This window comes from Rhinocladiella mackenziei, assembly GCF_000835555.1.
Source record: "Rhinocladiella mackenziei CBS 650.93 unplaced genomic scaffold supercont1.6, whole genome shotgun sequence".
NCBI lineage: Eukaryota > Fungi > Ascomycota > Eurotiomycetes > Chaetothyriales > Herpotrichiellaceae > Rhinocladiella > Rhinocladiella mackenziei.
Window position 1 is genome coordinate 415,103 of NW_013550599.1, and position 24,552 is coordinate 439,654.

General features: G+C 50.4%; 10 protein-coding genes across 10 annotated transcripts; 5 read left to right on the forward strand and 5 right to left on the reverse strand.

Moving 5' to 3' along the window:
* Positions 1-4,259: 4,259 nt before the first annotated feature.
* On the forward strand, positions 4,260-6,197 carry Z518_07955 (uncharacterized protein; the record flags this gene model as incomplete). Its single annotated transcript, XM_013413698.1, has 1 exon — positions 4,260-6,197. One exon carries the CDS (start codon positions 4,260-4,262, stop codon positions 6,195-6,197), a length of 1,938 nt encoding a protein of 645 aa, XP_013269152.1.
* Positions 6,198-7,275: 1,078 nt separating this feature from the next.
* Positions 7,276-9,013, forward strand: Z518_07956 (uncharacterized protein; the record flags this gene model as incomplete). Its single annotated transcript, XM_013413699.1, has 2 exons — positions 7,276-7,365; positions 7,451-9,013. 2 exons carry the CDS (start codon positions 7,276-7,278, stop codon positions 9,011-9,013), a joined length of 1,653 nt encoding a protein of 550 aa, XP_013269153.1.
* Positions 9,014-9,992: 979 nt separating this feature from the next.
* On the forward strand, positions 9,993-10,359 carry Z518_07957 (glutaredoxin; the record flags this gene model as incomplete). The annotated part of the gene is made up of 2 exons (XM_013413700.1): positions 9,993-10,143; positions 10,202-10,359. 2 exons carry the CDS (start codon positions 9,993-9,995, stop codon positions 10,357-10,359), a joined length of 309 nt encoding a protein of 102 aa, XP_013269154.1.
* Positions 10,360-11,883: 1,524 nt separating this feature from the next.
* Positions 11,884-12,399, reverse strand: Z518_07958 (uncharacterized protein; the record flags this gene model as incomplete). The annotated part of the gene is made up of 2 exons (XM_013413701.1): positions 11,884-12,122; positions 12,216-12,399. 2 exons carry the CDS (start codon positions 12,397-12,399, stop codon positions 11,884-11,886), a joined length of 423 nt encoding a protein of 140 aa, XP_013269155.1.
* A 356-nt stretch (positions 12,400-12,755) lies between these two features.
* Z518_07959 (uncharacterized protein) lies at positions 12,756-13,721 on the reverse strand (the record flags this gene model as incomplete). Its single annotated transcript, XM_013413702.1, has 2 exons — positions 12,756-12,925; positions 13,019-13,721. The coding sequence occupies 2 exons, from the start codon at positions 13,719-13,721 to the stop codon at positions 12,756-12,758; spliced, it is 873 nt and encodes a 290-aa protein (XP_013269156.1).
* Positions 13,722-14,923: 1,202 nt separating this feature from the next.
* Z518_07960 (uncharacterized protein) lies at positions 14,924-15,511 on the forward strand (the record flags this gene model as incomplete). Its single annotated transcript, XM_013413703.1, has 2 exons — positions 14,924-15,140; positions 15,186-15,511. 2 exons carry the CDS (start codon positions 14,924-14,926, stop codon positions 15,509-15,511), a joined length of 543 nt encoding a protein of 180 aa, XP_013269157.1.
* A 1,588-nt stretch (positions 15,512-17,099) lies between these two features.
* Positions 17,100-18,335, reverse strand: Z518_07961 (uncharacterized protein; the record flags this gene model as incomplete). The annotated part of the gene is made up of 1 exon (XM_013413704.1): positions 17,100-18,335. The coding sequence occupies one exon, from the start codon at positions 18,333-18,335 to the stop codon at positions 17,100-17,102; it is 1,236 nt and encodes a 411-aa protein (XP_013269158.1).
* Positions 18,336-18,774: 439 nt separating this feature from the next.
* Positions 18,775-19,284, reverse strand: Z518_07962 (uncharacterized protein; the record flags this gene model as incomplete). The annotated part of the gene is made up of 1 exon (XM_013413705.1): positions 18,775-19,284. One exon carries the CDS (start codon positions 19,282-19,284, stop codon positions 18,775-18,777), a length of 510 nt encoding a protein of 169 aa, XP_013269159.1.
* Positions 19,285-20,083: 799 nt separating this feature from the next.
* Z518_07963 (uncharacterized protein) lies at positions 20,084-23,059 on the reverse strand (the record flags this gene model as incomplete). The annotated part of the gene is made up of 1 exon (XM_013413706.1): positions 20,084-23,059. The coding sequence occupies one exon, from the start codon at positions 23,057-23,059 to the stop codon at positions 20,084-20,086; it is 2,976 nt and encodes a 991-aa protein (XP_013269160.1).
* Positions 23,060-23,469: 410 nt separating this feature from the next.
* On the forward strand, positions 23,470-24,363 carry Z518_07964 (uncharacterized protein; the record flags this gene model as incomplete). Its single annotated transcript, XM_013413707.1, has 1 exon — positions 23,470-24,363. One exon carries the CDS (start codon positions 23,470-23,472, stop codon positions 24,361-24,363), a length of 894 nt encoding a protein of 297 aa, XP_013269161.1.
* Positions 24,364-24,552: the final 189 nt, after the last annotated feature.

The following is a 24,552-nucleotide window of genomic DNA, read 5'->3' on the forward strand; positions in this document are numbered from 1 at the left end:
GAAGGCGGTGTTGGGATGGGCTTTGTGGCGAATGGGAGACGTTCGAGGCGCGCGAGTGGTAGTTGTTCGGGTCCTGGGAGCGAGAATTAGATTCGCCACCTCTGTCGCATCGCTTACTCTCTCAGGACAGAGCGAGAAGAAATGTTTGCTTTTTATCCGTACTCGTGATGGTGGAGGGTCAGATGGCAAAACCGGTTGCCCTGACTCGACTACGGTGTATTTTGAGGCAGGTTGCGGGAAGAATGAGATGGCAAAAACGACGTATGGGATGGAAATGAAGATAGATATTAAGCGAGGCCCGATGGTGGTTGCCTATCCCGCTGTTTCCCCCACAGTTCCGCTCTCGAAAATTCTCAGCTCCGTGCCCCTGCAAGAACAAAGATCGTCCGTGTTGGTGGTGGTGGCGCGCTGGGGGAAGTGCTTGTTGGAAAATGGAGAGGTCGAACATTTTCGATGGCAAAATCAGCCCGGATCTCTTGGACCAAAAGATCCTCAAACGACAAGAATAAGGATAATTCGTTATTTTATATGTAGATGGGAGAAGAATGAACAGGATATATCGTCCACCACATTTCACTTGACAAGCACCTCGTCGAGGATCCTGAGTAGGTTCGGAAGATTGTCTTGGTTCAGCCCAACATTCGACACTTGAACCATTAATTCGTTAGGGCAAGAACTTATCCCTTCACATTCTAGGTCGCAGATACTGACTTGGGCCTCCCCCGGCAAGCATCAGCGCTCAAGCCACGCCATCTTCCCCCCTCGCCACGATATGGTCTGGTGATTAAGTGTACTATGCGTATACATCACCAAGGTAGCTTTGCATTTTGGTTTTCAGAGAGCCACCCAAGAAGGCAAATTCAGACCGAAAAAGGCGCATCCTCTCTGTTGAAGCGAATCGGGAAACCCGGTTGACAGGTTGGACAAATCGGACACAGATTCCATATTCGACGTTACTTGGTCGTGGGTACATGTACCCAAACTCAGCCACAGCCTTCGAGGGATTTTGAATCGATGCAGCAAGTGATGAGACGATGTCCCTTAATAAGCACCAGCCACATATGTGGCAAATCAAGAGTCGCTCACGAGCAAGAATTTCCAAACCCAATGGTTAGAGGGGAAGTAGTACGGACTGGCAGAAGAAAATCGGCTGGACTCTGCAACGATCAAATCCATGAGACACAAAACTTCTGTGAGGCTGAAAATTGACCATGCCAGAGGCATGTTCGTATTCCGTTCCCCGACTCGCATTTGCATGATAGGTGCCGAGAGATGTGCATTGTTGCCTGGACCTCAATAGGGCGTCTGCACCTGAAACAAATCATCTTTGATAGACAGCCATCCTAGTGGAGCATGAAACAATCAACATCGTGCTGTATTCTTCCCCAGGTCAATTGTGGATCTGTATTCAACTTTTGAGATGGATGTAGCTTTTGTTTCCAAAATATCGGGCTGCATATCTTTTTTCATCATCGCCAACGAATCACTACTTCCAAGCCAAAGGATAGAGTGTGACCTGGGCGGAGTCCTAGTCTTCCTGAAAGGAACAAATACAACAGGGCATGTGATCGTGCAGGAAAAATGGTGACGGCAGGAATCCAGGGGCGGCAAAACTGTTGAGATTGAGAACCATTGGCAGCGGACGCGCTGGGCAGCATATCAAGGCTTTTTCGAGAAGCTGTCCCCGGATCATGTTTGGTTGTACAAACTAGATGGCGCATCGTGGAAGAGCACTTTCTTTGGCTGGGCTCGACGACATACTAAAAAGCGCCCGAATCTCACGTATGATTGAGCAACAGCTTCGACGTTGTTTGAGGTTTTTTTGCGGGGTTTTGCCGGGATCAAGATTCCCTCTTTCTTGGGAGCCTCACCTTTGATCGAAGATGACCCCATGGTCAAACCGATCATGCACCATTCTGCCTACCGTTGTTCTAGTCGTTTGGATATCGCCAAACCTGAATCCATTCGCTACCCCTCATCGAGGGGTATTGGAGTGGGTTCTGTTGCAAGACGTGGGATCGCTAGGTCCGTTTTCTTCGGGTCTGGGGACGGTCCGCTACGGTGGTGAGTGGAGGAGACGGTTAGTGGCGTGAGAACTGTGCTTGCTTTCCACACAAGGGTTGGCCCACCACCTCCTAAGCGCTGAATCCAATCCGGTTCCATGAATGAGAGCTAGAGACCCGAACAAAGCACGTATTCAACGGACATGTTCAAGTTCTGCCTGATTCTCTCGACCCGTCATTTGTGCTCTTCCATTCGTTTGCCGTATCAGTCTCGCTGACCCAGCAACAAAGTTGGCTGCGCCTCATAAGCTAGATCTAATGCAGACGTGCGGAGTGTGCATGTTGGAGCATTGGCCCAATGCCATTTCTTGCATTTCTTCCAAGTGGGTGCGGACTCATGCAGGCTCCTTAACCACTGAGGGACTTGGCCGAGAGGCCAGACGAGATCCCGTGGCGCGACGTGGGCGAGTGAGAATCTGGTCACTCGTGTCAGTGGTTTGTACTCGACAATTGGGAGGTAGTGTTTCTTGCATGATCTTGATTGGCTCCAACGTGGGATAAAACACCAACCAGTGAATGCGATGATGAGTGTGAAGCGTGACACGTTGATGCAGGTGGACGATTTGGAGCCATTCAAGGGTGGAAGGATATTGGGCTTCGGCTCGATAGACCGGTGATAGACGCGTCGACGACCGATGGCCTGGCATCCAGTTGTTCAATATTCATTGTAAGGAGTATGGCGGTGGGCAAGAGGGTGGATTAAGTATGGCTTTGAACTCAACCCTCTACGAATCAGCTTGAAACTGCTCCAGTATATTCCCAGCAGCCCCCATGTCAGCTGGGTGCAACGAATGGAGTTGCTCACTCCTAGCCTGGCTTGTGAGGAATCATCATCAAACTCGCAAAGCCCATGTTCAGGGTTCACGTCGGGCTGAAGCTGCTTCAGATGCCGGCAAAGGACAGATGCAGTTTGGTTTTTGACGCGGTGGACAGGCAAGGTGAGGCGTCATCGATACCAGCAGGATTGGTGATCTAGTAATGATTTTGGGTCAGTAACAGGCGACCACGCCACGTTTTCGCGAGCGGAAGGGTCAGGACCACGGGTGAGAGGGAAAAGATTTGACTAACCAGGGGATCCAGAGGCCCGACGAGCGGAAGGGGCTGGTAGGCTCCGAGTTCGAGGGACCAGGCACTGGCAGTGTGGCATTGCTTCTGGGGGTTGGCACCGTGGACATTTCCGGGGGCCTATCTCTCCCTCGGGCAAGAAAAGGCTCAGCAGATACTGGATATCTTGCAGGCGAGGTACAGTACCTGCTAACCCACCCGGCAGTCGAATGACGACAAGTGCTGCCGCTACGGAACAACGCCTCGCTGATGAGGAGAGAAGACGTGATTTGTGAGCGTCTCAACAGACTCACTCCACGCTCCGCTGTCACCAGTTGCCAGTCACATGTAGATGAGAGGTGAGAGAAAAGTCTGTAAGTAGTATTGAGCACAGCTAGAAGCAAACGGATTGATAGCCTGTTCCAGCATGGTGGGTTGCACAAAGACTCGCTGGCTCGGGGGACCTGGCACCCTCCCAACCAGGTTCAGGTGTGCAGCGCTGTGTTGCTGGACACAGCAGCGAAGAAAAAAGCAGTTATTTTGCCTCCTCAGAATCTTTGAACTTAGGACTCACTCCTGAAGAATCTCTCCTTCTCCCTTTCTCTTCTCCAACCCTCCTGCTGTATCTCGCAACGCTGCGAGGAACACCGCCAGACTTATCCATATTGCCACCGCGGTCATCGTCGACGAGGACGATACAACCAGCCCCAGTGCAGGCCCCCAGTTACATAATCACGGCGGACCAAGCCATCGCCCCCATCGACGATCCGATCAGGTCAACCCTTTCACAGCATTTCTTCTTCCGCAGTGCAGTGCTCTGTCTGCGTGACTCTCTTCCGTCCACACATCACCTGCTTCAAATTCATTCCTGCTTATACTTGTTACCTCATTTTACCCTCTATTGAGATTTACTACCGTAATATTTGTATACATCACGTTCAATTCCCACCTTTTGTGTTTGGGGTTGCCAGCCACCGTCCGAACAACACATCCCGACCACCACCGAGGCCACTCATTATGCATGCCGCAACCACAACATCCACTTGTTGACCGACAGACAACCTTGACCGCTCTGTACAAAACAACCCCCCTTTCACTCCACCGTTTGTTCAATTCGACGACTTCTTCATCTTCTTGTATTAGATATCCGCCATGTCCTCCCCTATTCCCCCAGATCCTTATGCAACTCTGGGAGTCTCCAAAGATGCCGACCATTCGGCTATTCGCACCGCACATCGAAAACTTGTTCTCAAATGCCACCCCGACCGGATTAAGGATGAAACTCTCAGAGAAAAGGGTAAAGATGAATTCCAGAAGATTCAGCAGGCCTATGAGATCCTTAGCGATCCTGTTCGGCGCTCCCGGTACGACGACCAGGTCAAACTGGCAGAGCTTCGAAAAGAAGCCATGGCTAGAGGACCGCCACCGACCAACACTGCCACGGCCACACGGGTATACCCCATGAGACCCGCCCCTCAACCTTCGCCCACTGCGACCCGAGAGTACCGTGAGGACGGCAATTTCTACGAGGAGGTCCGAGCACCCAAAAACACGCCTGCATACGACTACCGCGACCCTTACGAAGAAACTCCCCGCACAACCTCTAGAAAACATCCCGAATATGAGAAGAGAGCTCCGCCGCCCTCGAAGACCAACGAGAAATCCAAGAAGGCTTCCAGCACGTGGGCGGGGATGATGACTGCCGCTGCCGCCGCCTCAAAATTGAAGGCTCAAGCAGAAAAAGCCAGAAGCAGCAAGGCAGATGAAAAGAGAAGTGACAGAGAGAAGAAACGAGAGCGCAGCGAAAAGGTCCAAACAAGAAGGGCAGCCTATGTGGATGATTCGGACAGCGATTACGACTATCCTGAAATCAGACCGTCCTACAAGCCCTCCTCCCGTCCCAAAACAACCTCCCATTTTGAATCTTCGGAAAGCACACGCAGACCATCACATCCCGAGAAATACCGAGACTGGGACGAGGAGAGCTTTGATGAAAAATGGGAAAGACATCATGAAGAGAGCAAGGCATACATGGCCAAAGCGAACAATCGGCCCAGCTTGGATCGGGTGGAGTCAGACGCCTACCACTACTGGGGCGGAGGAGATTCCAGAGGCAGCGGTCGAAGAAGCGGCGGCAGCGATAACGAAAGACGACCAACCTCGTCAAAAGGACGCCGCTCACATCCAGAGGACTACTTTACGACGCCTCCTTTCTCCAAGTCGGCATCCTCTCCAACCAATCTACGCGCTCATGTTGAGGAACGTGCTCCGAACATTCGTGATCGTGACCGCGAGCGAGACAGAGAGCGTGAGCGAAGAATGCCTCCCAATCTCCATCGGTCCCAAACCACGCCTGTTCCAAAGGCCACTTCCAAAATGGACACCGCTCCCCCCAAAGGTTCCAATTTGAAGCACGGCGAGACTCATATGCATGACTCGGGTTATGGAAGCAGCTCCAGTCCCCACACCCCCGAAATGAGGGAGGAAAGTCCTCCAAGAACTGTTAGATCACGACAGACGTCGACCAGATATCAAATTGTTGACCCAGAGCCCGATGGTGAAGACCAATACCGAAGTCCACGGGTCAAGGTTTACGATGATTACCATGATCGCCACCACCGAAGATATCACCACAGCCCAGAATCTATCGTCGGGGAACCAAATCGAGAGTTTGACCGTCGCAAAGAGAAACCTGAGCGACCACGTGTCGAGACAAACTCTCGCTCGAAATCTTCTCGTGGAACATCAATGGCGCAGGAATACGTCACCTCTCCTGGTGTTCGAAGAGGCGATTCGGGGCGTTTTGAAGACGGGGCTTCACCTCGCTCTCCGCGAGAGACACCACCCGTCTCTCGCAACAACAGCGGCCGTGAACGCGAAAAGTTGTATGGAGAGATGTCCCCCGATGAACGAGAACCGTCGCGCTACGCTCGACGTTATTCTGCAGACAAGATTCACATGGCTCCTCATCGAGAGCCCCAGTATGCTTCATACCCGAGAGATCCCATGGACTACAGAAGCCATGAACCGAGTTCGCGTTTCCGTGAACCTCGAGTGAGACGACCTTCGGTCAGCGTGGGAGGGTATTAACGACTTCGACATATTTTGTTGGCGCACTGGGGATCGGCTGTTTTTATTCACGACCACTTCGCTCTTTCGATCGCTAGTCTTTTGGTCAATCTTTCCACATGCATTCAACATATATATGAAGAACGGGTCACTTCCACGTTCATTTCCGGGTTGTTTTATCAGCTCTGATACAATCATTTTGGTAACGGTTGGAAATGGTCGGCAATAGCGGAGGTGACGGTAGGATTCGGTTAGGATGGCTAGGATGCAGGGTATTCCCGGGCAGGGCAAAGTTGGGATGTGATGAATATGCATCTAAAGTGGGTTAAGAGAAACACAAAGCCCAGGTCGACAGGACCATTGAAACGCCTTCACCGGAGTGGACCGCCTGCCATGGCAAGGACAGATTGTCTACTGCCCCGTGTACTGAGAGCACAATAGGATTGTACAGCCTTATAATAGGGGAATCATCCCGATTGGGCATTGACGATTTAATGAAGGGAAACCATATAAAACCAAAGATCAGCAAGCAGAGAGACTCGTTCTAAATTGTTAAACTTGTACGGTCATATGTCAGAGGCTCTCCTGCCAAGCTTGATGCCCGTTTTGTTGACATGGATCACTTTGTTAAGCGAATCCAGCCCAGCGTTTGTTGCAATTGCAAATTTGCCCTCACATCTTCCATGATGCTCTCTATCTCTCTTAACTATTCCCTACTTTTACAAGCTTGCATTGTTTCATTCTCATATTGTTCCTAGCATTCAACCTGCCCGTCGATATTCGCACCGCCTCCTCTTAGCCCTGGCAAGCCACCAGGCGATCCTCCACATCCTACCACCCCCTGCAGACCGCCCTTCTGCACGCCCCTCGATTCGAATATACCTCCTGCGAACTGGTCGTAGATCCCAGCCCACACCTGGATCATTGGACTTGTTCGAGACTTCTTTTCGCGTCCGTCGATATAACAGCATCAGCTACCTATCCTACCAAAAACCAGACAAACTTGCATGGCCGGTAGCCTTGACCAGAGTACATGGCGCACTCACCCTGAATTCGGGGGGAGCGCATTTCGCTCTCTGACAATTCGGTAATATCCAACATGGCAGGAGTTGCCTCTGCGGGACCAGCGACCACGGTCGTCAATGGGTCCAAGTCACCCTACGATGTGGCGGGTTCTGCTAGTCAAGAGGTGAGTCGCGCGGTATCAAGTGGATTTGTTAAAGGTTACACGTTTGATGCACATCCAGACACGGGCTGACACCTGACACTATCAGAATACGACTACAAACAAAACCCGCCCCTCCGGCCTCCGTCAAAATTCCACCGGATCTACGCGTATGCCCTTGTCGAATCTCGCGCCGAATCGTAAGGACAGCAGCGTGAACGGCCGATTGGCCTATAATAGGGTGGAAGAGCTAGGCCAACAGGAGGGAAATTTAATACGGAGCGGGAGTGAACCAGACAGCTTGCTTGATTTATACAGAAGCAATGCAAGCAGTGGAAATGTCAGTCAACAAGCCAACGATAATGACATCCCGGAAAACATGTACCGGCCTGAACAGGACGACCCCGAGGGTTGGATCCACCGGGACAAATTAGCCAAGATTGAGAGCGAAGAACTGCAAGCTGCAGGCATCAATTTGGCCAACGCGAGGAGGAATGTGAACAAGGCCGTGAGAAGGGAGACCAGTCGCGGTCGGCGAAGTGAAGAACGCAGTCTTTCGGATTTTCGCCGAGCTGAGACAGAAGAAACCAGACCCAAACTCGAAGAAGCGGTGGAAGAGGAAGACGACCGATCCAATTGGGATTTTCGAAGCCCCGAAGAGATTGCGGCTGACCATGCTTCGTCACAAATGTACTCGAATCCGGTGTTGAGAAAGTCCGGATCCAAGATTCCTGTTTCGACGTCGAGTCCTCTACCTATACCACAAGAGAGAATCGAACGAGACACTCCTTTGGTCAGGAAACGCACTATTAGTAACAGTATGAGCCCGGAAGACGGCATACCTGTCCTGAAAACCAGAACGCGAAAAGGGAGTACCGGCAGTCAACCCTTGCATGATGAAAGTGACCACCTGGCTACACCGGTCCCCAGCAACAATTCGAAACTATTAACCCCCAAGACATCATCTCCAACCAAGATGAGACCAAAGACCGCTCAATCGTCACCCCCGGAAACCTCGGCGGGAAGGAAACCATCTGGTACGGCAAGGAAAGCCTCGACTAACAACAATAAAACATCTGCGACGCCTTCGCCGAATCAAAGGCCCGGCACGAGATCTGGGGAATTGGATCGGCCGCGAACCGCAGTCAATCGGCCTGAAGGCGATCCACCATGGCTGGCAACCATGTACAAACCGGACCCCATGTTACCACCCGACGAGCAAATTGTTCCCACGCATGCTCGACGACAGCAACAAGCCCAATGGGAAGACCAAGGAGCTATTCCAAGCACCTACGATCGCAATTTCTCACCGCTGGCCATTCACACGGGCAATGGTCTTATGAAGGAAGCATCGCCGGTTCTTCCTTCATCTCCTTCTTCAGAAAGAGACGCAGAACGAGATGAGGGACGAGAAGGAAACGCATGGCCGCTGAAGCCCGTTCCGAGTGTGCGGAATTCTGGAGGTGGCCGACCTGGTACTGGCGGCAGTGCTACTGGTGGTTACAGCACGATGCCGAGAGTGACGAGTCCGGCCGTTGTGCATAGCCCACGAATGGGAAGTATATCCACCACATCAGCTCAACCGAATCGAATGCAAGTTCACCGGCTGCCGCAAAATGAGATGGACGAGAAAGTGAAAGAGAAAAGTTGTGGCTGCTGTGTCGTCATGTAAGTCGGATCATACAATGACGGACTTGAAAAGAGAGAGAGACAGAGAGAGAGAAAGATCCACTGTGTACATGACCAAGGCGTTTCATTTGTTCTGGGCATCGGATACCTTGCTTTTTTCTTGACGTACTTTTAGCGGGAGTGATTTTCCATCATGGTTGTATTTGAGTGTTTGGGTGAAAGAGGCAGATTAGGAGTCCTGACCCTTTCCCTTTTTCTTTTTCTTTTTTTTTTTTTTTTCCCTTGGTGGAAAGCGGAGACGAGGTTGGAGGCGTTGCGATTATATGATCCTGGAAAGAAAAGGGAGAGAACGATATTGATTGAAGTAACTTGTGACAGCAGCGCTGGACACTGGTGTGATTGGAACAGGGGAGGATATTCAGCTTCAGCCTGTGCATCGATCGTAGGCTCAGCCTCACGGTGTGGGCCAGGCAGTTCGACTGCTATGGGAATCATCGAAAAATTAGTTTTTTTTACTCACTCGTCGCAGGGAGATTTTGTGTGACATTAAATGAGCGCGGTAAAATGAAATGCCACGCCATGATCCCACCCCAGTTAGTTCAGGATGACTAAACGGGTCACGTGGATGCACTGGGTAGATGCAGGGTGACGGAGGGTTTCGTTCGATTAGGGAATCATCCAACGATGCATCATCATGCAGCCATTGACGACCCCCCTCTATATGACTTAAGCCGATTCTTCTGCTATTTATCATCGCTCTTCGATTTGACCTAATCCGATATTCGTCAACTACCGCACGACTACATAACAATCCCGGAATAATCCCCCCTCCCAAACCCCTGTCCGACCAGTTGCCCGCAGCCACATATAAAAACGCCGCAACCCCCTTCCCGCTGAATTCAATCCTACCATACATCCAAACAACATATCCTCGTAACAATACCGCCACCATAGGTCCCTCAATCTCCACACCTTTGCGGACTATTACCCGCTTCTTCTTCTCCACTACTTCACCAGCAGCTATGTCGGCCGCAAAGCAAAAGGCTCAACAAATCATCGACGAGAACGCCGTTGTCGTCTTCTCCAAATCCTATTGTCCATACTGCCGTGCCAGCAAAAGTCTGTTGAATGAGAAACATGCTAAATATTTCTTGATGGAGTTGGATGAAGTTGGTATGTGGGCTCTGCATCCTCCTTGGTAGTTAATTATGCTCACAATTTTTGGTTGCAGATGATGGCGCTGCAATCCAGGATGCTCTCGAAGAAATCACCGGCCAGCGAAGTGTGCCTAACATTTTCATCAATCATCAGCACATCGGTGGTAATTCGGATCTCCAGGCCCAAAAAGCCGCATTGGACGTGTTGTTGAAAGAGGCGGGTGCTATCTAAATCCCATCTGAGGACTACTGCACTAGTCATTTCGAATTCGAGTGATAGACCTAGGATAAGGCCCCAAATCACCAACAGCCAACGGCATTGGCGATAAGATCTGTGTGATTCACAACCGATAAAGATCAGATATACTTTTGGTTCAGTCGAGGGACCGATAAAGCATGCGGCAGTCAAATAAATACCTTTCGATCAAATGGGAACATCTTTTCAATCTTTTCATGCTTGATGCTCGTCACAGCAATGGCTGGCGAACTCTACGACCTACAAACTTTGATTAGCCTTTTCGTTTGATCGTTTTTGACGCTCTGGCTGCCAGTATGGAACTAACCATATTACAGGGACCATGTTGACTTGGCCGAGATAATGTGATTGTCTCTCAAGACGCCCGTCTCTTGGCTTTCGATACCTACCCATTCATTACCTCCTCTGGATGATTGGGGTTCTTCGACTGTCGAGATGTCCTGATCCTTTATCGACAACCTAACTGACTGATGCACATCAATCTACACAGCACCCGGGATAATTCGACGACAACCACGCCCACGGCCATCCAAGCAGGCTGATGGCTACCAAAGAATCGCTTTGCAACTTTCCCCCACGTCTTCGCCGCTTTCGGCGTCAATCCTCCGACATGATAAATCGTTACCTGCTCCATCGACTTCCGAGCCTCTTGAGCAGAGAGATACGGCGCAGCAGTCATGATTGCTTTTTCGCAGTTCTAAATGACACAGAACGTTACATAGACTGAGTCTTGAATGAAACCGGCGTTACTCGCTGAATCAGAGCAGAACAGCGCAGTAGAAACTGTTTTGCATAAACACGTCCGTACCTCGAATGCTTTCGCAAATCGATTCCTCCAAGCCCTCGTCATCGAACTTCAAGTCGCTCCCATCGGGATTGTCACCACGGGACCGACTGTACCGGGTATCATGTGGATGACGCATCCAAGTCTCGAAATGACTTGGGATATTCCGCTGGGTATGTTTTATCGACATGGTTTGAAAGTCATGGGGATCATGCACGTACCATGATACATGGTCATCCTAAAGGAGATATTAATCAGCCAGCTACGATGATTATTTCTGGGACACTGACTATGAGTTCCCTGCTGTGGTAACCTATGTAACTAGGTCGGTGCGTATCCTCCATGGAGGAAGGGATCTGCCCGCTGCTTGGAATAGACGTATCTTCCCCTTTATTTCTGATGATTCCCAGTGTAAGAGGCCCTGAGGAATGCTTTGTTGGTCATGATAATAGAACATCCAATTCATGGTGGTGAGTTCAACTGATCCCATTCAACTCTGACATGAACTCAGCTTGTCCAAAAGATCTGCTGTCCGTTCATCCATTTTTAACTGACATCAGCGAATACAATGAGTCAACCCGGAGTGATACATGTCGGTAAATCTACGGCATCCACAACGAACTTCCCCCTTCGCCTTCTCCCTTTCCTTACGCGCACTCTCAATCCGGTACTATCTCTCTTTTCGTTCATAATAGAGAGTGCGGTCAGATACTTTGTTAGGGAAGATGAAAAACCTCCTCCATCTCCTTCCACCATCCCGGTGTCCCATTCACACCACCCATTTCCGAGCTGACAGCTCCCTCGTTGAGACTTTCCTGAAACCCATCCGTCATCTTCCACCATTCGCGTGTGGGTCCATGTTCGCGCGTCCTCGTCATGTCGGCCGCGAAATCTATGCCAGTGTATTTGAAGCTGGCGAACAGAAGGCCGCTACAGGGTTCGTAGGAGATGGAATCTTATACACCCAAATCAAATTAGGGAGGGGGGCGGAGGAGAGGGAGCAACAAAGGGGAAAGGGGGGAAAGGGGGGAAAAGAACGGAAAGGTACAATCTTCGATATGTGAGGCCTTGATTTGTTCTAGGACCTCGGGCCATACGGCTTGATGACATGCTTTGTAGGCTTCATAGTGTTCGCGTTTGAGTTTGACGACTTGGTGGATCCGTTTCGGCGCCTTTGTTGTCGTCGACGTATTGGTGGTGGTGGTGGTGGATTTGGAGTTGGTGTCAGGCATGGTTTGGTTTTGAGTATCTGTCGTTTGAATGATTCTTATCTTTCTGGGGAACTTCCGTCTTCCTGGACTGGGATTTGAGTTTTGATAATGAAGGCAGTCTTGGGACAAATTACTGGGTCAGGCTGGACCAAGTATTTGAGTAAAAGCGGAGAGTACTGTGTATGTCCTGCCGTTGGCTACATGTGCCTAGGTATACAAAACGTCGTTTTTCGAGGCCTCGGGTGAATGACCACCGAAGTTTTTTTTTGCTGAATCATATCTGGGAAGGCAACCGGGTAAATGCACAATAAGAACTTGTTTAGGTGGAACGAACTATCAAACAAATCTATCCGCTACACTGATATGATGCCCATCCACTACTGAGGCCAACCGATCAACCCCAGAGTCAACATCGTCGGGTTTTCCTCGAGATCTTTCGCCTTTGCCCTAAGCTCATCAATGTCCCAATTGGCCCAGACGAATCTACCTTTCAGAAATGCCCCTTCAGGCGATGACAACCACACCATGAAGTGGGCGGGAAGTTGAACTACCAAGCAAAATCCCATGTCAGCCAGAGATTTTTCAAGGCATGTAAGGTCGAGTGCGCCAGGGGCGTGGGCACGAGGTATTGGTCACTTACGAGTATCTTGCTGCGGCCACGAGATACCACTCTGTTCTGCTGCCTTGGACGCCATACCTGTTGACTCAATAATACCCGGTTGCAAATTGAAGATTCTGATCGTCGTGTTCTCGTGCTGAATGTATTCAAACAGTTTTGTTGAGCCGATCTTGCTAACAGCATACGCAGAGTGGCCCGGGACAGAGGGCACCAGGGCGGCGGCACTGGTGACGTTGATGATCACGCCATTGTTAGATATATTTTTCAATGCGGCTTGGACTGCTTGTAGCGAGCCGCGGACATTGACTTCAAATGAACGCCACCATTCAGCGACATCTGAGGTTGCAGCTGGACCGATGTCGGATAGATAGCCGGCGTTGTTGATGAAGACGTCAATGGAACCACGTTTGGAGATGGTATCGAAGGCTTGTGTGGTGCTTTGGGGGTCAGTAATGTCGGAAACGAGAGCGACGACTGTGGCTTTGTGATATTTGTTTTCGATCGCACTCTTGGCGGATTGAAGCGTCTTCTCTGTGCGGCCGAGAATGATGACTTCAGAAGCACCGGCGACGATGAAGGCTTCTGCTGTCGCGGCGCCGATGCCTCCTGCTCCCCCAGTAATGACGATTCGCTTGCCTTTGGCAGAGAGCTCAGGCCGGGAGGCGTTAATGGACGGGTATACGTCGTTGTGCCATTTTTTGGTGTAACTTGGGAGTTCTGTCATGATGTTTGTGTTATTGTTTTGACGGGTGGTGAAACTGGTTGTGTTGATTCGTGTTATTCTCTATTGGAAGATGACTGCTTCGCGATGCTGTTGTCAGCTCTTCACATGTCGTCGAGCATTGTAACATTTATAGGCGAACCCCTGGAGCAGAGCATACCCACGATATTATTCATCTTCTCTGTACGGCTCTCCGAAGACCGAAGATTGGTCATTTGATGACTTGGAGAGATGCGTTTTCGTTCGTCCATATTCATCGTACCGTCGAACGGTCAAGCCTCGTCCGGTCGTTCGTCTAGATGAAACGGAGTGTGAGGCATCGGTCGCTGTGCATGATTTCTAAGTTTTAGGTAAAATCGCCTTTGCAGGTTCTCCAACCGTCAGATTGTATACGGACTAGTATTCTGAGGTGATAGAAGATGTCTCGTTGAGGAAATGACTCCTGAGGGATATTTCTCATCGAGTGACATTAATGGTGGTTCGTCCGTCCGAGAATTCCTTTGATGTGGTCAGCCAAGCTAAGCCCATTTGGGCGTTTGATTCGCCCCTGTATCTGCAGCCTTGTTGGTAAGTCGTTGTTGTCATGTCGCCGATTGTCGACTTGTAGCTCTCACATAGGCATTGTGAAGAGTATATATTTCTCGTAAATTGTTAGAATTGCTTCGGTTGACGGACGTCAATAACTGCAATTTGTTGCCTAATGCTGGTTACTCAACCACGAAGGCCTCTCGTTTTTTGTTGTCGACAATCTTGAGAACGGAAGAACCTGCGCTGTCAGTTACCTTATGACGCGACTTGGAAACAGCATTCGACATCAAATGAATTGTCAATGCGAATATCCTTATCATAGGCTGGATACTCGTCTTAAGACTTCGTACGAGCCATTTAATGCGTCTTTCAATGCCTCATAGCTGCAATCCCAAAAATACTATTGTGTTTATTGAACGATGTGCGTCAAACAGGACATGTGTCTACTTTCCTGTCATGGCCCAGTCTCAGCATTAGAAACCAACATCTCGTCCGAACTCACCTTCACTCTCAACAGAGTGGAAGTGCTAGGATCAGAGATGGCCTCCCTGAGCAATACTTAGGTCGGCGAGGAAACTTGTGATCTTTCTTCGTGGCAATCAAACCTCGTATCTGTACCGAAACATCATTTCTCACGTCTCCCGTGCCCATCGTTGCATAGCCCTGACTTCATTGTCATGGGCGCATCCGACAAACCGAAAACCCGACACCGATCCATAGACCACGCTCGCTTTTTCCCAGTTTCCCTTGATGCCATTATCCCCCAGGGCAAGGTCGTCTTCGTCATCCAAGACTGGGGCTCAGGACTCGAATTTGACTGGGCATATCAACACCGAAACTATATCGCAGGTTTAGCATTTATGGGATTCATCCGTCCCCACCTAGCCTTCGACGGTATGATTACTGGAGAAATGTAAGACATGTTCTGCTCGTTTCAAGACGAGGTCACCGGCCGTGAAATGATCATCGATCAAAACTTGTTCATCAAAGCCATGATGCTTCGTGGACTAGTTCAACAGCTTAGTCGCGAGGGACACGAATCGTTATCGGCAACCGTTCCTGGGTCCGGTGTCTCAAGAGCCCATTTTCCGCCGGCCCAATGGGATTCCCATCGAAGGATACCCGGCCGGCATCAACGAGATAGTGACATGACCGGCATCTCCAGGTCGAGGGATACATTTTCTCCAGGAAGATCATCCGCTTTGATCGGTGAGGAGATTGCCCAGCGACCAAAGACAATTGAATCGGGTAAAATAGAGGCGTAGCTTGTTAATTATGAATGAGATGGGTACTAGGAGGATGGCAAGATCTTTATGCGCCAGGCCAGATTTGGAAAGAAGGGAAAGAAAATTGGCGGTAGAGAGGGTCGGCGTAAGGATCGTTCACCAACATGCCCAGTTGGCAGGAAGGAATGAGAGCGAAACACCTCGGATTTACATATAAATAAGACGATCCGGGTTGATGGAGCGTCCCAGTAGGTTTTGTTTCTTCTGTCAAGTATCAGCCAGGGTTGATCATTTGTTCTCTAAATTCCATTCCCATTCCCATAGAAGACCAAATCCTGCTATTTTCTTGCTCTGGGCACTCCCCTGTACAAGACGTATTGGGCGGCTGGCTCCCAGGATGCGTCAAATAGCATCACGAGTCAATTTGCCTATCTGATCTATCCCTCTGATGAAAACATAAAACGCATAGGGTAGGATCGAACAGAAGAGGAGACAAGATGGTTAATAGCTAGTCAGCTCATTGAGTCCAAACCCATGTCTCCAAGACCTGATACTTCAACGGGACGTGGACTACGTCCTCCTCCCGTATGGCACGTGCGATGTCTTGATGATGCTGCCGTTCTCGTCGGACACTTAATTTAGCATTGATAGATGGATAGATTAGCGGGGAGAAGGGGGAGGAGGAGGAATTTTGATCAGGTCGCTGACGCGGTCTTCATTGCCTGATTTTCGCGAGATGATCACGAGGACGTTCGGAGTTGAGATAGACGTTGCTGCTGAGGAGGCCATGATGGTGAATAGATAGATAGACTGACCGGTTCAGTTCACGGTGGTCGTCGAATGGGAAATGACACCACAATCTTTCAAGCAGAAAATTGTTCCAGTATCAACTTTATCTGCAGGGAGGGAAAGGAAGCATATAGGTATCCACTAGTTGGCTTCTCTGACATGGCACGAAAACTCCCTCCGGTGGATTGACGGGTCGGTTGGGTTCTGGCGGGTCTAGGACTGACATCGACGTCTCCGTCTCAAGGGTTGATTAGATAGGGCCTGCTCGTGTCCCCCCTCCTCGTCCCCTAAAAAGGCACGAGTACTTGCCTCATATATAGGTTAAAGCGTGAAGCCAAAGAAAAAAGGAGCCTGGGGCCGAGGGCTCGTGTTTGTCGACCAGCAATCCAGCCAGAGATCTAGCCAGCCATCCACAGGCTCAGGATAGCGAGAGAATATGAAAAACTCCAGTCGACGGGGGGAATCAAGTACTTGAATGTTGATTCCTAAGACCAAGGCTTGCTGAGGTTTATGGACTCCGTGTATTTCCGCCCGGGAAATTCTTATAATGATTTGATTGGTGCGGTGCAATTGACATGACATTGCTGCCCATCGCGCTTGCGGTCAACAGGCCGAAAAGATAGGCACGAATTCTCAAAGGAGTGATGCGAGGGTGCGGAAATAGTGCTCTGAAACCCCCTCAAAGAGGTGGAAAAGCGAAAGTGTCAGAAGTAGCAAGACACCGTGATGGTAGGTCGAATACTATTTTGCTGTCCGGGTTGAGATGCTGGATGATTTTGTTCCTGGTAATCTTACAATATTCACATACTTCGGCTTGTTTCTCCTTCTCGTTCTCCTGCTAAACCACTTGCGTGGCAAGAGTGCCAACTGGTCGTTCGACAAATTCCATGACACCATCGATCACGCTCTGCCTAGCAGGCTCACTACTCACATTGTGGCCAGCGAGATAGTTCAACCACAGGAGCCTGCCGACTCTTTCATCAGAGACCTCACCCATTTTCAAACGATGACCGCGTTTGTCTTCGTTCCACACTGTCATTTTACCCTGGGCGTCACGGGCCAAAAGCAGCATCTCGCCGCGAGGAAGTTTCCGTCTGGCTCCACCGCCGAGGGCTTGCTTGAAGTCACTGAGGGCTGCTCCGAACGTGTCGTCCTGGAATGAAGTGTCATTCCTGGCACTCGCGAAATGAGCGCTCCGTGCTGTTATTCCTCTCACGAACCCATCACGAAGATGCATAAAGTCTGTATTGCGAGTGGGGGCGATTCGGAAGGCAGTACGCACATGCCCATCTTTGAGGATGTTGTTCCAGATCTCTTCACCACGGTCCGGGTCGAGGAGAAGTTCCCGCAGTTGAGATTTCTCGCTTGGGACGAGAGTTGTGGCTACAGGGTCCGCCACGGAATGTACCAGTCGTTCCTGTAGAGCTGCGACATCACTGACTGCGATGTAGAGGCCGACCACGTAGACTTGAATGCCGAGAATCGACACAGTTCGAACTCCCAGGCCCACGAGCTGGTATTCCACTTCTTTCTGTGTTCCTTCATTCGCAGCCGCAGGGGTAGAGCTAGGTGGGTCGGAGGTGATATAAATAGTCTTTGGGAAAGTTGGAATAGTCGATGTTCCGGTAGGAATTTGTTCGACCTCAGGTGCCTTGCCGGCAGACTCGATTGTGTCTGCTATTGATGGCGGCGCATCCAATTGCGCAACTTTCGTTTTATCCGAGGCATTCTCTTGCTGGTCTTCTTTCTTCTGCCGCGGGTTTGGATACATGGCTATTGTGCCAAAAATGGCCAACGTGCATAGGGCAATGCCATATGCAGACCAACGCATGCGTTTAATTATGTTTGCTCGCTCGGCTTTTTGCTCGTCAGTCAGGCTAGGAGTCTTTTGGTAGCGTCGTTTGAGCATTTCCGACGACCCGTAGGAGGGTGTCGGGGAGGAATATTGGGATGCATTGGATCGAGTGGTGGTGAAAAACAATCGAGCGACAGAGGGACGGATAGCTTGGAAGCGGATTGGTTTGGAGCCACAGACGTGACGAGAGACCAGTGCGAGAAAAGGGGAAGTGTTCATTGTGAGAGCTTTCAGGATTTACAACAGAGGCGGTGCGGTCAATAAGAAAAGGAAGGGAGGGTCGTCAAACATGAGGTTACGGTTGAATGAAAACCGAGCTTGGAGCTCTCCTGATCCTTTCCGACAACCCCTCATATCGTTACCCGCCGACGGTATAGCAATGCTTGTAATGTGGAATAGACTTGGGTGTCATTTTCTTTCCCACCTCAAATATCTATCTTCTAGGATCCTCCCGATGTCCTCTGCACTCGCCATTCTATGCGACACTGGGTATCCTGGCAACCAATGATGGCTATCAGATTCTCAACCCAGCTTCAGGCATGGCAGTTCGGAGCATACCTTCTCCTGTCACCTGAACCCGTCGGCTTTGCTACACCGTCGTTCCTCAACGCAAGCGTTGATACACCATCGCAGCTCCGAGATAGTTGACTCCTCAATCTCAAGCCCCTTCTCTCCCATTCTGGGGTCCATTTGTATTTGAAGGTCCTGATCCATGTTGTCCTTCGTCATCCTTGTTGATTTCAAACTCGGCATTCTTCATTACCTGGTCAACCTGTCGACTCACACCTGGAATACCATCCTTGAGAGCCTTTGCGTAGATTTCGGTAAACTCCTTGAACGCTTGTTGCTTGCCATTTATGACCGCATTTCCTCGCTGGACATTTTCGACAAAATCTCGGGTAAAGATATCGGGATTCCGCCCGTCGTCCACGTAATCAACAATCTCTGGAGCGATCTGGACATGGTGGATGTAATTGTTCGGGGATGCCGTGACGGATGTCAGAGTTTGAAGGCGTGAGAGAGATTCCGCCAGATCAGTCATTTTGTCGACCAAAAGATCCTGAGTTTCCGGAAGATAACCGTGTGTCTGCATCTGAATCTCGGAAAGATGTTGTATAATATCCTTGATCGTCGTATGAACGCTGCTCGTGTCCTTGACTGGCGCCATGTTGTCCTGTGGAGATTGTCCTTGACAGATCTGGCCGTAAGGTAGTCGAGCCTTGCCGGCCCTTGCTACACAAACGCACGGTTGATCCTCTGGACGATACACGTCTGGAGAATACCCTTCTGTAATAGGAGTTCTCTGGTCCCAGCCACTCTCTCGCCTGGAAAACCTAGAGATATTTCCTGATACCAAAGATGATGGCGACGCGAATGAGGCTGCGGGAGGAGATAAAATCTGCTTCACTGCTCCGGAATGTGGCTTTGGGAATTTGAATGTGACAAACGGACCCCCGGGACTGGGATTGAGTATGACAATGAGGACTTGTGTCAACTTCTCTGGAGGCAACTTGATGGTGATAAAAGGGGAAGAGTGTTTGTTGGCATCTCGACGACCCGCGCCCCGTAGCCTTGTCCGGCTTGGTGCTCTGCTTCGCTGGGCCTGATCCTGGGCCGCCTCTGGGGTCGGACTGGTGGGAATATTCGGCGTATTGGTATTGGTAGTTTCAGACTCTGACCCCCCACGTCCCACCCCCGAAACCCTGGGTATCGGCCTCGGTAACATCTCTGAATTCTTGCGGGTTTCGAGGGCTGAGTGTGGAAGGAGATTCAAATTTGGGATCGTAGGTAAAGTCCAGAAGCAGGAGCTCTCCCACCAAACCTTCACTTCACATCACTTTTCACTTCCTAAGTCGGGTTGTCTGGCTTCAGCGTCACGGCCCTCAAGCTCTCCACATGGAACGGCAAAGCGCCCATTGAATAACGGGTAAAACATTTTTGCTCTAGATCTACATCTACATACTCCTTTACACTTCCTTCATACGCACTGTCGTCGTGGATTTCGGTCCATCTATTGATGTCTCAACCATTTCAAGTCCAGCCAGACTGGGATATCGCTTGCTGAAGTTGGCTTCCCAATCCTCATCTGTATCTGCGACAAGCGCCTCTTCACTCTTTAGCGCATGTCCTGAATCACCCATTGCTGTGCGTAACACCTTAGGTTTAGGAGGAGCAACAGGGCGCTGCCCTCGAGAATCCACTCCTGTAAGGTCAGCGGCAGAAGCCGGGGCTGATACAACCTCTGGTACGCCGTGTCTTTCGCCAATAGTTGATGTCTGAGGGGAAAGCACTCTGGAAGGTTGTGATAGTCTCTCATCCAATCTTTCCTCTCGGGCAGGGATAGGTGATTCTGTGAACCGACCGTAACCAGTTGCTGTCTTTTGAGCAGGCCGAGCGTTCTCGCTGAGTAGGGAGTTCACGCGGTTCTGGATGGAAGCCGCTTTAACAGCTCCTCCGGCGCCTGCAGCACCACCGCCTCTTGCTGCTAGTCTCTGCCGATATTCTGCCGCGGCATTGGCCACTCTTCTCTCTTCTGCCTCGAGCTTCTTTTTTTCCAGTTCACGTTTCATCTCCGGAGATAAATCGTCAGTCTCATCCCATGGTTGTCGGTCATCACTCAAATCCGTAGCTTCCGATCCGGCAATCGGGGTAAGAATATTGATCGGGTCCCTGGAGGGAGAATCGCTCCGTTGCCGGTGGTGATTGGAATCATTGCTTTCAAACATCTTGAAGGCGTCGCCAAATTTGCCTGCTAACAGCTTGGTCGTACCAGCAAGTCCGATCGATGGTAGACTGGATCGTTTTACATGTCTCGAGCCACTGCCCAAGCGTCTGTGATGAGACTTGCGTTCTCTTTCTTCTTCCTCCTTAGCTTTGAGGAAGTCAACGTTCGATGCAATGTTTGTGGCGGATTCTGAATGAGTTAAAGGTGGCATCTCGGGCTCTGCGCTCGTAAAAGTGGTATCATAGTCCATGCGTTTAATTTCCTTGTCCTTAATATGGGTCGGTCTGGCTCCAATGTTGACGCTGGCCGGACGATTTCTGAAATTCAGCGATCTCGACCTGCTGACGCCTGAGTTGTTAAGTTCCCGCATGGTTGGACGACCACCTTCCAAGGACGGTCGTGATGAAGTTGGTGACCTGGGTTCCACATCTCCTGCGAGTTGCGATCTAATTGCGTCTTCCCTCAGAAGACCGGCGAGTCTGGAACCGTTTTTGCTCGTATCAGGTGCCCGAGCTTGACTGGAAGGACGACTGAGACTTGGCGACCTTGGCGGTTGATCTTTTGGAGAGAACCGATGAATTGGGCGCTCTGAAAACGTTTTGGTACTAGAAGAGGGAGGGGAGGGCGACGTCATGGTGCCAGTGGAGACCATTGCTGGTTTTGCGGCGGGAACAGGTACAGCACTAACTCTGACTTGGGCCTCCTTGTTCTCGAATGATTTTTTATGCTGCAAAACAGTTTGCGATTTGACAGCAGGGGCTGGCTTTTCCGTGGTCGGCTTTGATTTGATTGGACTAGGCGCTCGAGCAAAAGCGTCGTCTGCCAGAGCATTTGTAACACGTTGGGCCAAAGCAGGGTCAACGCTCTCTTGTTTCCTTTCCGTCTGAGTCTCGAAGGAAAATTTCTTGCCCGAATCAGTGAGCAGGCTGAACTGATCCAAAGTGGGAAATCGTGACGATAGTTCATCCTCCACCGAAGCTTTGTTTCCATCTAGCGCCGTAAAAGGATCCGCGCTGTCCATCATTCGTAGAGGTGAAGGACTGGGTTTGGCAGATCCATGATGGGAGATCGGTTTCGTTGGCCGCCCTCGACGCATTGGTTCAATCTGCGGAATGCTTGGAGCGACTTCTTGTTTAGGAGGGGACAACGTGGCACCAGCTCTGGACTGAGAGCTTGATGGTTGTGGTAGAACCTGGTCTTTTCGACTTTCCGATTGAGTCCGGTGTGAGTAGATGTCGTGGATTGGTAATTCACGACCGTCCAACTGACATGCTTTCTGCAAAACTTGATATATGTTTGGCCGGTCAGAAGGCCGTTCACGAAGCATGGAAGCAATCATCAGCTTCAGCTGGTCCGAAAAACGCGGGTAGCCCGGAAATTTGAAACTGGCGTTCAGAATGGCCATTTGTCCAACTTCTTCAAACGGGGTGGTATAGTAGCAGAGTTTGTATAAAAAGACTCCCAGAGCCCAAATATCCGATTTCTCGTCAATAGGCTGTTTCCTATAGACGTCGATCATCTCAGGGCTGCGATATTGAAGGGTTGTATGACGACTGATGTCATCTTCAATCAGGTGGCCTTCAGCCGCTGTTGTGGCGGCTGGCCTGGGGGGTGCTGCAGAACCAAAATCGCACAGTTTGTATATCCTGGACGAACCTGATGTGGATATGAGAACGTTCTCGACCTTGAGGTCTCGATGCATCAATGGAGGATTTAGGTAGTGCATGCATGCCACCCCTTCTGCAACGTCTGTGAAGATTTTCAAGATCTCCGGCTCAGTCAACCTATTCTGCAACCGAGTATTCATGAAATCGATCAAGCCTCCTCCCTGGCAGAACTCCATGAGTAAGAATACTTCGTAGCCACCGCCCTTCAATTGCGAAGCGTGAGAATCAATGTATTTGACGATATGCTTTTGACCCCGCAGCCTTTTCATGGTCTCGACTTCCGTTCTCATGTTGGCCAGGTGCTCCTTGTCGGGAACGGCCACTCGTTTCAAGACTGCTTTCTGATTTCCATCAACGGGGTGCGGTAGCTGAACAACATAGACGTGGGCAAAGCCGCCCTCAGAGAGATAGCGGTCAATGACGACTCTATGGTCGCCGACCTGAACTTTGGTTCCAGGCATGAAGGTTCCCGCCGGCGCCGCGTGAGTAGGCAGAGGAGCATTGTTGGTGAAAGGGCCTTTGGCCCCGAGTTGGGAGGCATAAACGGCCATGGCGACGGTAGAGGAATAGCTTTTGGACGTTGGGATGAGATTCGGATCTATCTGTCTCTGTCTATCATAGCTGAGAACTGGCGAAGGGATTGGCTGAGGGTAACGCTAGGAATAAGGAATGAAGGAAATCGAGAGATTGAAACTTTGAGTCTGGAGGCAACGCTCAAAGATGTACAGAGGCAGACACAACTTGTATGTACAGAACTCCGTAGCGGTTTACTGTATGGTGGTCAAAGCCACCGCGCGCCTCGCTGCTGCGCTGGCGGGCATCGTCCTGTGACGTGCAGTAGCCCAACCTTGTCCGCGGGAGATCTTTTTTTTCACCATTTTTCTCCTTTCGCAACCATTCGACTCAGCCTCATTTTCCAACCCTGCCGCTCTCTGCGGATACCAGATTCGGACCCAGAGCCATGTCCAAAAAGAGGAAGCGCGACCAAAATGACGGTATCTCTCCCGCGGAAAGCTTTCCAACTGCTGCGACGCCGGCAGTCGATTCAAAGTTTCCAGTGAAATCGAGAGGACAGTCGAGGCAAGAGAAGTCTGAGCGCAGATCCAAAAAGCGGAAGCAGTCGAAAGAGCAGGTACAAACAAACACTCAAGGGACAGGCACAGGCACTATGTTAGGCGTGGAAGATACGTCTAAGAGGATAGAAGTCGAGGAGGATCCCACCGGACAGGACCCTACATCGTGGGATGGAGAGCAGTTTCAAAATTTGTCCAAGGGGACGGAAAAGTCAGGGAGTGCGAGAGCGCATAAGAAGAAAACATCCAGAGCACCAGCAAGATTCATTGTCTTTGTTGGAAATTTACCCTTCGATGCGACCGCCACTCAAGTGAAAGATCATTTTTCCAAGCTCGCCCCTTCTTCTGTACGACTTTCGACGGACAGGGCTACGGGGAAATGCAAAGGATTTGCTTTTCTTGAATTTGACGCGTTCGACAAAATGAAGACTTGCTTGAAGCTCTATCACCATTCCATCTTTGATGTGCAGGGCAAAACCGACAATGATGAACCATGTGACCAAGCACAAGGCAAAAAGAGAAAGGGTCGAAGAATTAATGTGGAGCTGACGGCTGGAGGAGGTGGGAAAAAGAGTCAGGAACGCAAGGCGAGGATCGAAGCAAAAAATAGAAAGCTTGACGGAGAAAGGCAACGCAGGGGGAAAAAGGGCACAGCCGAGCAAGAGAAAGCTGGGGCAAAGAAGGAGCCTCCTGGGACAGGCGCGAATGCAGCTGAGGCGACCGAGAAACCTCAGGACGATCGTGGTGCTATCCATCCCAGTCGACTGTCTCGGGTCAAGTAATGATGACAATAACCAGTCCCCCCGCAAAGATGAAGTGCGATCTTTGGGAATGAGGAATGCATAGAGTTGAAAAATGTCAGACCGCTTCCTATATGAACGCCTGCCTTCCAAACTAGATTGCGTGTTTATTAGTCGTATGGTAAAGATCCTCGCTGCGGTATACTCTGACTGCCTGCGGTTGGAGAGCAG